The sequence below is a fragment of the Arvicola amphibius genome, chromosome 17 (assembly GCF_903992535.2).
Source record: "Arvicola amphibius chromosome 17, mArvAmp1.2, whole genome shotgun sequence".
In the NCBI taxonomy this organism is placed as follows: Eukaryota; Metazoa; Chordata; class Mammalia; order Rodentia; family Cricetidae; genus Arvicola; species Arvicola amphibius.
The window spans coordinates 39,889,076-39,900,376 of NC_052063.2; the positions used below are offsets into that span (position 1 = coordinate 39,889,076).

The 11,301-nt window shown below is 46.4% G+C and overlaps 1 protein-coding gene across 2 annotated transcripts in view; it reads left to right on the plus strand.

Annotated features, from left to right (window-relative positions):
• The window catches only part of Helb (DNA helicase B), a 28,787-nt gene extending 18,050 nt beyond the window's left edge, over positions 1–10,737 (plus strand). The window contains exons 10-14 of one of the 2 annotated variants that reach the window (XR_005283697.1): positions 296–557; positions 1,248–1,391; positions 3,303–3,800; positions 9,298–9,629; positions 9,729–10,737. Coding sequence is in view for 1 of the 2 variants with exons in the window: in XM_038315142.1 (XP_038171070.1) it covers positions 296–557; positions 1,248–1,391; positions 3,303–3,800; positions 9,298–9,471 (1,078 nt within the window). In the remaining variant the exon portion in view is untranslated. Of the gene's footprint in view, positions 1–295; positions 558–1,247; positions 1,392–3,302; positions 3,801–9,297 lie in introns of both variants that reach the window. The other variant, XM_038315142.1, reaches the window with a different exon arrangement.
• Positions 10,738–11,301: the final 564 nt, after the last annotated feature.

The window sequence follows — 11,301 nt, forward strand, 5'->3', positions numbered from 1 at the left end:
GAGTAATTTGCATGAAAAAAAAATAAGGCTTTCGGTTTAGAAAATGGACGGACCAGAGCAGCCACACCAGTGTCTTTAACTGGAGAGAGCTCAACTGGTCCAAAGGGTTTAAGGTGACAAGAGGGTGAGCATAAAATAAGCAGGTGACAGCTAGGACAGATTGACCTCTTGCTCTTTGGAGAATGACGCAAAGGTGCACGTGACTTTGTTTCAGCTCTGTGCGTATCTAGGTGAGGTGAAGAGGTGTAATAGACATCTCTAGGTTCTGATGGTGTGTGATTGCTTCCTAATATAGAGACCACAAGAAAAAGCTCATCTTCGCAGTTAATGATAAAATCTGCTGTACCCGGAATGCATACCTCGCAGATTTAATCCCTGACAAGGTCCAGAAAGCCAATGGGAAAAGTTCTGATGCTGCCCCTTCTGATGCTGCCCCCTCTGATGCTGCCCCCTCCGATGCTGCCCCCTCTGGTGATCCCCCTTCCAGTTTTGAAATCATGCAGGATTTTGAAAATGATATTCGACTGTGCAATGGGGAAATATTTTTCATAACGAGGGTAAGTCTTAGGTAACAATGTTTGCCAATTAGAGTTTTTTTTCTAAAACCTTTGATTTCATTCAGGATTTATTCACATCAGAGATGATATTCTTGTTCAATGTTTCTTAGAAATTTTTATACATCCTCCTTCAAGATGTATATTGGTCTGTAGGGTTTTTTTTTTTTTTTTTTTTAGCAATGTCTTGATTAGAAGGCAATGGAATAATTGGAATCTGGGAATAGTTGAGCTAGAAGCATTACTTTAACTTTCTTTTAATGAAAGGTATGGAAGGAAAACTTCTTGTGGTAAGGTGGAAGTTTGGCTACCACAGGTTAACTAGTTGTAGCTTCAGTGTAGAAACTTTAGTAACCGTCTGTGCTTCTTGCGTAGACCCCTCCCATGCTTAAAATATCCTGAAAGGGCTGGGAGGGAAAGAGTGTGTGAGGTTTCAAGGACCAGAAGTTTCTATCTCTGCTCATTGAAATACTCAAATGTGAAGGCATTCAATTAAGGATGGATTTTGAAGCCTTTTCAAGTCTGTTGTTGTTGCTCCATTCTGGGTATCGAACCCAGGGCCTCACTGTCAGCCCCAAGCACCTGGAAATTCTTAATTTGATGTATAATGCTTGTATTTGTGTCGTGCCCTAAGACTGTCTTTATCACATATGTGCTTGAATGTAGGCAAAGTTTTCTTTGTCTTGGTCCCAGGATATAACTGATAAAACTTTCCGAGCAAAAAGACTTTTGACCATCAGCAATGAGGCTGGCCTGGAAGCGACTGTGGACTTTGACAAGCTGGTGAGGCATTGTCAGATAAGACACGCCTGGGCGCGGACTGTCCACACGTTCCAGGTGAGAGCAGATGCTCACGCAGCCACTCGAGTAACCTGCTTGCGCTAGTAAGTGTTTATCATCAGCGTGACAAAGTGCCTGGGGAGAGAGGTTGAAGGAGGAGTTTCTTGCGGCTTACAGTTTGAGGGTCTGGGCCCTCATGGTGGGGAAGACAGAGCAGGGACATGAGGTGGTTGGTCACATTGCATTCATAGTGGAGAAGCAGAAGATGAAATTGTTGCTCAGTTCTGTCTCCTTCTCATCCAGTCTGGGATCCCAGCCCATCGAATGATTTCTGCCATGTTAGGGTGGGTCTTTCCACTTCAGTGAACACAGTCAGAAGCTCCCTCACAGATGTCTGGAGATGCATCTTCTCCATGTCTCTTGGTCTCATCAGGGTTAACTATAACTTCACCACAACACGAACCCCCCCCCCCCCCCGAGGCTGACAGTCAGGGTTAACTATAGCTCAACGCAACATGAAGCCCCTCACGTTGTTTTCTTTTGCATTTATTTTGCTGTTATTAATTTGAACTTTTTCCTTGCTGTCCTGGTTTCCATTTTGTCGTTTTGCCTCGGTGTCTGAGAGCTGCTTTCCCACGTGGGACCTGTACACGACAGGCCGCTGAGCGTCCTTCCTGGAGCCTTCTTTTCTGAGCGCAGAAGCACAGGAACCGCTTGACTCACTTTGTTCTCTTCTGCGCGCCCTGCATTTTGAAACTGAACTCAAAGTCTCCACGTGTGTGAAGAAGGCACTTTAGCTGGGAGCCATCTCCCAAGCCTTTATATTCTGTTAATACTCACATTGTCTTATGTTTGGCAATCAGAGTTCTTGTTTCACTATAATTCAGATCATATATAGTTATATTTGTGTGTGCACATACATACGTGTGAATATTTGTGTTGTGTGCTCGTGTGTGTGTCAGATGCGCTCATGCATGTGTGAGCACATGCCTGTGGTGGGCAGAGGTTAATGTCAGGTGGCCTCAGTAGCTCCTCACCTGTCCTTTGAGACCCTAATTAAACCTGAAACTTGCTGGTGTAGACAGATGGGCTAGCCCACAAGCCCTGCAGAGTCTCTTTTCTCTGCTTCACTAGTACTGGGGTACAGGCGTGAACTAATTTATTTTTCTGCATGGGTTCTGGGGATCTGGACCAGGTTCTTATGTTTGTGTGACTGGCACTCTACTGATAGAGCCATTCTCTAGCCAGTCTGTGTGTGTGTGTGTTTACCTTTGATGTGGGCATACATGGTGTCTATACATATTTATATAGTATCCTGTTATTGGCTATTTTATATATCTTTTTTCTTTGCCATTATTGATAAACACATTCGTGATGTCATTTCTGAGCTCAGACTCTTCGGCTATGACATGCACTCTGGAGTGGCTCCTGTGTAGCACGTTTATACGTAGGTTTGTACTGTCATTTCAAAGTCTTTGGTCAGGGAAATTGTAGCACTCCGTGTAGTCTTTACAGTTTGTTTTGGTTACCAGAAGCCAGTTGTGGCCCCGTGGAACCTAATATTGGTAACGTATTTAGCAATCATGAGTTCTGAGATAATGAATAAAATGGATTCTGCAGGAAGAGTGGATGGAGTGTAGACCCACTGGCCGGGTAGAAGGACGAGAGAGTACCACAGTATTGTGTATGTGTGTTTGTGTGCATGTGCGTATTTGTATGTATGAACGCAGGTATTCTGGTGCCGCTGTGCATGTGTGGAGGTCAGAGCAGTTCGTGTCCTTGGTCACCACTGTTGAGATGGGATCTCCTTGCTTTTCCTGCTGTGTCCACCAGGCTAGCTAGGTGAGGCTTTTACGAGGCGTCTGGTTATTCAAACATTCTCACTCGTGAGCCATCTTCCCAGCCTCGTCCCTGAGCCCAGCCCACTGAGTTGCTGTGCTAAGTCTCCCCACTGTTTTTACCTCTCAGGGGTCCGAGGAGAACACGGTTGCCTATGTACTGGGGAAGGCAGGCCGCCAGCACTGGCAGCATGTCTACACGGCGGTGACGAGGGGCCGCTCCAGAGTGTACGTCATCGCCCAAGAGTCTGAGCTCAGGAGCGCCATCAGGAAGCGCAGCTTCCCCAGGAAGACGCGTCTGAAGCACTTCTTGCAGAAGCAGCTCTCCAGCGCCTGTGCATCTCCAGCGGATTTCCCATCCCAGCCTTCCAGCCCTGAAATCGGAGGGACACCCAGCTCACAGCCTCCAGCATCACCCCTCCGGAGAACCCCAGACAAGAGAGCTACTACAAACCACGCCAGGGGTGAAGCATCCGCAGCCAAGGAGAAGTTCACCTTTGATAAAAGATGGCTGTCAACTTCTTTTAACGACAGGGATACGGATGAGGAGTCCGAACAGCCGAGAGGGTCCAAAAGAACTGGCGACGGCTTTCCATTCGATGAAGAAAGCCCCAGTAAATTCTGTATGGTAGGAGCCATGTGTCTTTGTGTTCGTGTTTCCTTTAAGTCTTGCCATCTGCAGTGTGCCTGGGCAGGACTGTGTACTTCCGTCAGGGTATCACTGTGCCTGGACAGGACTGTGTACTTCTGTTATAGGGTATCACTGTGTCTGGACAGGACTGTGTACTTCCGTCAGGGTATCACTTTGTCTGGACAGGACTGTGTACTTCCGTCAGGGTATCACTGTGTCTGGACAGGACTGTGTACTTCCGTCAGGGTATCACTGTGTCTGGACAGGACTGTGTACTTCCGTTAGCGTATCACTGTGTCTGGACAGGACTGTGTACTTCTGTTATAGGGTATCACTGTGCCTGGACAGGACTGTGTACTTCTGTTATAGGGTATCACTGTGCCTGGACAGGACTGTGTACTTCTGTTATAGGGTATCACTGTGTCTGGACAGGACTGTGTACTTCCGTCAGGGTATCACTGTGTCTGGACAGGACTGTGTACTTCCGTTAGCGTATCACTGTGTCTGGATAGGACTGTGTACTTCTGTTAGGGTATCACTGTGTCTGGACAGGACTGTGTACTTCTGTCAGGGTATCACTGTGTCTGGACAGGACTGTGTACTTCTGTTAGGGTATCACTGTGTCTGGACAGGACTGTGTACTTCCGTCAGGGTATCACTGTGTCTGGACAGGACTGTGTACTTCTGTTATAGGGTATCACTGTGCCTGGACAGGACTGTGTACTTCTGTTAGCGTATCACTGTGCTCCAGAACCCTGAGGCTGCTGTGCCTTACCTCTTCCAAAGTCTCCCTTCTATGTCCTCTAGGTGCTGGCTCTTTTCTCACCCTTCCTGAGGCAGCCACTCTGGGGCGCTTCCACTGACGGATGGATTGATAAATGACTGTCATATTCCGTGAGAAAACTGCCCACTCTGTACCTGCCTTCCTGTCCTCCCTGTCAGTTACCTCTAGCTTTGCAGGCCGTAATCACGCCGTCGCCACGGGTCTCTTGTACTGGTTGCTTCCAGTCTTCGCACACACTTCTGGAGCCTTTCCTTAGGTCTTGCTCTTGGCTCTTCTTGGCCGGTCTTAGTTTGATTGTGGCCTCGTTCTCTCTGTTCATGTGACCTTCGTCACTGCTCCCCTCCATTTCCCCTGCTCTCCTCCCACACCCCCCCCTAGCTGGGCCATCTCTGAAGGCCTCGAAGACTCTGTATTCCCATAGTTTCACTCAGCCCCTGCCATGATGCAGGCGCTGGGAACTCTGGGTAAGCAAGTAGAGATTCTGTTTCACATGTGTGTTGGCTGCAGGCAGGTTAGGAAGTAACTTCATGACTCACTCACTGAAGAGAGTCCAGGAACCACTTCCTTTGTATCTTTGTTCCTAGAAATAGGCGTTGTGGAGCCATAAAGCCTAACGCCTTTCTCTCGGTTCTCATTTCAACCCCCTTCCTCCTAGTGTGATTGACACTCCGTGAGGTCCCCGCTCTGCCTAGGCGTGGGTGCTTCCCTCACTGGAGGTGATTGGCTGCCTGTCCCGATTGCCTTCTCACCATATCCCCACACTCCACTCCCTTGGGTGCTCAGCTCCGTTCCTTGGGGTAACGGCTCACCGTGCCCCAAGTGGGCTCTTGCGGCTTCTCGGTCTAGACTCGCTCTCCTAGCACCGTGGGATTTCTTGCTGTCACCTCTCGGCTTCGATCTACTGTTTTTGTTCACCAGTTCACACTAAAGGAATCAAAGTTTTTTCTTATCTCTTCCTTTTGGCTTTTATACTTTGGAGATGTAGCCGGCAGCCGGCTGACTAGATAGGAGAAGGCAAACAGGAATACCCCCAAAAGTCCCTGCTTTCTGGCTGAAGCAGTTTGGGAAATGGCTGCAAAGCCATTTACTGAGTTCAAAAAGACACAAGAAGACCTCACCTGAGGAAATAACATCTCCCCCGGCAGGCAGTAATAGTTGCTCTGCTTAGAAATGAGGGATTTTAAGTGACTTCTACATATGGGTTCAAGAGAAGCTTACTGATTGGTTTATGAACTTGCCGCAGATTTGCTGGGTGGGGTTTAGCGGAGCCGAGTTCAGAGTGAGTGCTGATGAACTTGCCCAGTTCTACAGGTGATACTCATGTCCCCTGCCTGAAGAAGGCACGGGGCATATGATGGATTCTCCAAGAGTCTCCCTGATACCTGACAAAGAGTTCAACTGAGAGGAATAGCAGATGATTGGGAGAGCAAGGTATGCAGTTGAGAGGTAGTGCTGCAGACCCAGGGCAGTCAGGACTGCAGACCCAGGGCAGTCGGGACAGATGGATGGACTGCGGACCCAGGGCAGTCAGGACTGCAGACCCAGGGCAGTCGGGGCAGATGGACGGACTGCAGACCTGGGCAGTCGAGTCAGATGGACGGACTGTAGACCCAGGGCAGTCAGGACTGCAGACCAAGGGCAGTCAGGACTGCAGACCCAGGGCAGTCAGGACTGCAGACCCAGGGCAGTCAGGACTGCAGACCCAGGGCAGTCGGGATGGATGGGCGGACTGCAGACCCAGGGTGGTTGGGACAGATGGATGGATTGTAGACCCAGGGCAGTCAGGACGGATGGATATACTCTTTTAAATTAAGAGACTGTCCATTCTTCCTATTGGAGTGGAGGTTCCTAGGATCATTGTAAGTGCTTGTGAACTGAAATTCAAGGACACCTCCTTGGCGTAATGGATGGTGATCAGGGAGAAGCTCTAAGTACATAGCATACAGGAACCCTGGGTACAGTGATTTGTCTAGCTGTCAGGTACTTACCACAGGGCAGGAGAGATGCTAAGGGGCTGAGCCGAGTCCTAAAAAATGAGTCAAATGTAGCTGGCATTGGGTCAAGAGTGGCACGCATGTGTTTGGCCTGGGCATAGGCTCCAGGTATCATTAGTGGGAATTAGTAAAAAGGATAAGCAACAGTTTTGTGGGGAAAGGGACAGTCCTTTTTCTTCCACGGCAATAGAAGAACGCATGGTGACTCATCCTCATCTTACACCCCAGTGCAGAGGTGACCTTTGATGCGCCATTCCCATCTTAGTGTGACACCCTTTCCCCCTGAAAGTAAGCTTGCAAAGGCCCTGAAGCTAGGCTTCTGACCAGACCAGTCGAGGGACCGTTATAAAGAAAGAGCCTTCAACAAAAGTTTCTTGAGTTATATTTCTTCTCCCCAACAGTGGGTGGGGGTGGAACAAAGAGAAATTGGCAGTGTTGTTCAGCCCCAGTCCTGAGTCTCCTGGAGCCTCTGACTTTGACCAAGGCCAGTATTGCAGATCTGCGAACATAAGAATGATTGGGGACTGTTGTGTGCTGGCTCACGTCCTTGCACGGTGACATCAGCCCAAAGTTTGCTCGTGGGAGGAGATGATGTTCTTCTTTCTCACAAGCTTTGCCAAAAGTATACGGCATCTACAGGAATCCCTGTAAATGGGGAAACAGAATTCAGAACGTTAGGACTGGTAAATTAGACACTTCTGTCTTTCCGTAACTCTAGAAGAATTTATCATTTTTGAAAGAAAAAAGCCAAGTGACAAGGGCTGTCCATATGTCCTTCCTTCAAATTCACATTTTTACCCACGAGCCACACCAGCACTTAAATTCAACACAGGAAGACATGTACGGCTGTACTACAAGGATATATTTTGAGAAATACCTCCTTAGGCGGCCGAGCCATTGTTGTGCAGATATTGTCAGTGTGTGCTCACACCCATGTAGGTACAATAGGAGACACAGTAAGACTGCATATATATGCTCTTTCCTAGGGTAAGAAAATGTGTGCAGATCACACTCTAAATCAGAGGTTCGCCACCCTCCTAACGCTGTTATAGTAATAATTATTTTATTATAAAATTATTTTTGTTGCTACTTTATTAGTTGTAACTTTGCCACTGTTGTGAATTGCAACCTGTACTTTCCGATGGTCTTAGGTGACCCTGTGAAAGGGTTAACTGACCCTCAAAGGGGTCACCACCCACAAGTTGAGAACTCTAAATTAGTGATAAAAGTCAAAGTTGATCATAAAAGCATCAGCTAGAAGCACAGCGTGCTGTATTTCCACATCGGCAGGTTAATGTCACCGACTCCACACATCCGTGGTTATAGCCCTGCATGAGGCAATAGGAAACTTTTAGCTCCATTTTGACTTTAGGGGACTGCTATTATATTATATACAGTTCATCATCGGCCCAAATGTCATTATGGTCTGCATGGCACTACTAATGACTGGACCCCTCTCTGCTTCCATGCTTCCTAGTATATTAAAAGCTTCGGGTTTTGAAAAAAAAAAATAAATAAATTCCTGGAGGGAAATGTTGACCTATTATTTTGCCTGCTCCGAAAAGTAGAAACAGAAAAATACAATTGTGCTTTTTGATACAAATATCTGAGCCAACACTGCCAAATTTATCAGATAAAACAGTTATTTCCAGAAAATATGTTTCTATAAGATTTGCATTGTAATATAAAAAGCAAGCTAGATAAGACAACCATAATGGCGGAGGGAAGGTCAGCCCCTGTATTAGTCAGTTTTTCAGGAAACAGAGCCATTTGCACGGTCCATCTGTTGATCCGAGTGTCTGTCCCAGGAGACGGCATCGGAAGAAACCTGTTCAAGTGATTGCAGAGACCCGCAAGGGGGAGTTTATAGAGCCCCACGTAAACAGTGCTGCAGCTTGAGTCTTAAGGCAGGCAGCAGCCACAGGCTTTCCTCGAGGAACAAGGGTCTTTTTCCTGTTATGGTTTTCAAGGGACTGGATGAGGTCCACCCACCTTGTAGAGGTAGTCCACCTATCAGCGATTCACCAGCTTAAATATTTCATTCAGCCATGCCTCTGTGGAAATGCCTAGAATAGTGTTTGACAAAATCCAGGTTCCAGAAGTTCAGGCAAGTTGGCACAAGTCATTGAATAACACCCCTGAACTCAAATGATACAGGGATAGCATTGTGGAAACATGTTGTGTTTCTTTTCCTTTTTCCTATGATGCTGAAAACTGAGGACCACGGTGGCCTCGTGGATGCTACTTGGGCATCACTAGGGGCATGAAGAGTGTGACCCTGGCATTGTCATGCTTCGTATGCCATGTAAGAGCTGTCTTCATGGGTGTGCAGCCTGGCGGCCATCCGGACTGTGTGCCTAGGGACTCGTTTCCACCTTCAGATTCTTAGTGTTTGCACAGGGAGCCTTCACTGTAATTCTGTGCCTTGCTCCTACATTAGATAGTAAGCCCCTTCCCTTGCTTTTAGAACTTAGATGTCTGTATTTAGGCAATGCACAGTTCCTTCTCCATGTCAGACCCTTAGCTGGGTACAGGGGATGCTACAGGGGGCAGGAGCAGATATGATCCTCCAAGATAGAGCATTGGTAGTTTGCTCAAGCCTTCAACGATTGTGAGGAGTGCATTCTTTCTTTAGAAGCAGTCGGGGGGCATGGGAGTGCCTATGGTAGGCAAGGTGTGTTTTTATAAAATTAACTTTATTTTTATTTCCAAACAGGTTGAAAAACCGTCTCCACAGGTGTCTTCTGTGTTTCAGAATTTGAGATTGAATAATAACCCAATTCGCAGACAACTTTTCAAACCCACCAACGACCAAGAAATGGTTAAGTCAGATGTGGTGGCTCACATCGATAATCCCAGCAGTCAGGAAGCTGACACAGGACAATCTTGAGTTCCAGGTCAGCCTGGGCAACATCACAAGACCGCGATGTTCAGGCAACACCACCAATGAAAACCTCCAGACAGAAAGAATAATTATGTTTCCTTTCAAGGCAAAGTGGCTATTTCCTTTCAAGCCTTTCAAGCCTCAGTGTTTCAAGCCATGAGAAGGTAGCTGTAACTGCGATTTTATTTTTGGGCATTTGTATTTTGGGTATTTGCTCCAAAAGAAATTTTTATTTGTATTTTTAAATCGGAATTTAAAAGCAGATATTTTAAATTCAACTGGTAGCCACGACGATCTCCTCCTCTGTCCTCATGAGAACAGTTAACACTGGATGGAGATTATGGAAAAAGATGCTGTGTGTGTAGCACTCTCCCGTTCTAGGGATGTCGTATGTTCTGTGATAAGCTGTGTGACCACTGTGGATCATCGCTGCCGTTACCCCAAAGTAGTAGCAAAGGTGGGTTAATTGTACCTGTTGATACCCACACATCCAGGGGTGCCTTGTTTGCCACAGAGGTGTCGCTCCATCCCTGCTCCTGGGGCTCAGCATTCTTGGGACTTTTTTTTGGATTTGCCTTTTCTAGTTGAGAGTATGTTTTGATTATATCCCATTGTAGGGAACCTTTCTCGTAAAGTAGATTGGTTTTTTAAAAATATTTATTGTCAAGCGGTAAGTTTTTTAAAAATATTTATTGCCAAGTGGTGCTGTGGTTTGAATGTGTCTCTCCAAACATGGGTTTTACTACAGTAGTGGATGCCTGGTGAAAGTCACTTTTTTGCAGTCCTGAGGTCTCTTGTTTTTGTTTTTATTTTACTTTGTTTTGCCCGGGGATGACAGGTCCCCCTTAGAGGTGCACACTGGCCACAGACACACCTTGTCTGGCAGTTTGCTTCATTGCAGTTCTCAGCATGTTATAAACTGCCACTCCTCTCCAGAGCTCAGATCATACAGACACTTCTGGCAACGCAATATTTTAGTTAATATGTGCACATCGGCTCATTTTCACATGCTCGGCTGTTTTCCTGTTGGGTGGCTGGTATGGCGCACGGACATTTTTCTCTTTCCTTTCATTTTGGGCTGTAAGCAAGTTCTTTACTACTAAACGGCAGCTCTAGCCCTAAACTAACTTGTCTGTGTACTGGGGAACAAACACACAATAGCAATTGTGTCCCTCTTCTGATTGTAACATTCGCTTATTGCTGTGCCGTGGTTCTAGTTGGTGGTGTCTCCGAGATACGCCTTTGTGAGTAATAAATTCACTCTTTGCTTTACTAAGTTGTCCAGTCTGGTTTTTGTTTATAATAAACACAAGGAGCCGGGCGGTGGTGGCGCACGCCTTTAATCCCAGCACTTGGGAGGCAGAGGCAGGCGGATCTCTGTGAGTTCGAGACCAGCCTGGTCTACAAGAGCTAGTTCCAGGACAGGCTCCAAAGCCGCAGAGAAACCCTGTCTCGAAAAACCAAAAAAAAAAAAAAAAAAATGAGAAAAAAATAAACACAAGGAACTAAGACCAATGGTAAAATAAAAAGTTAAGTACTCATTAACTTAATGTTTTTAATAGTGTTGTGAACAAATTCTATAATTTACCCACTTAATGAATACAGTTTAGTAGCTTTTAGTGTAGTGAATGAATTGTGAAACTGTCACCAGAATCCATCTTAGGTCACTTTCGTGACCTCCCAAGCTCACACCTCACTACGCATAATCTGCTCATTTATTCTAGCTAACTGATTTGTCTTTGTAGATTTGCCTATAACGCACAGTTCCTATAAGTGAAGACAATATGAGGTCCTTTTGAACATTTCCTGACAATGCTATTCAGATTTTTAGCAACA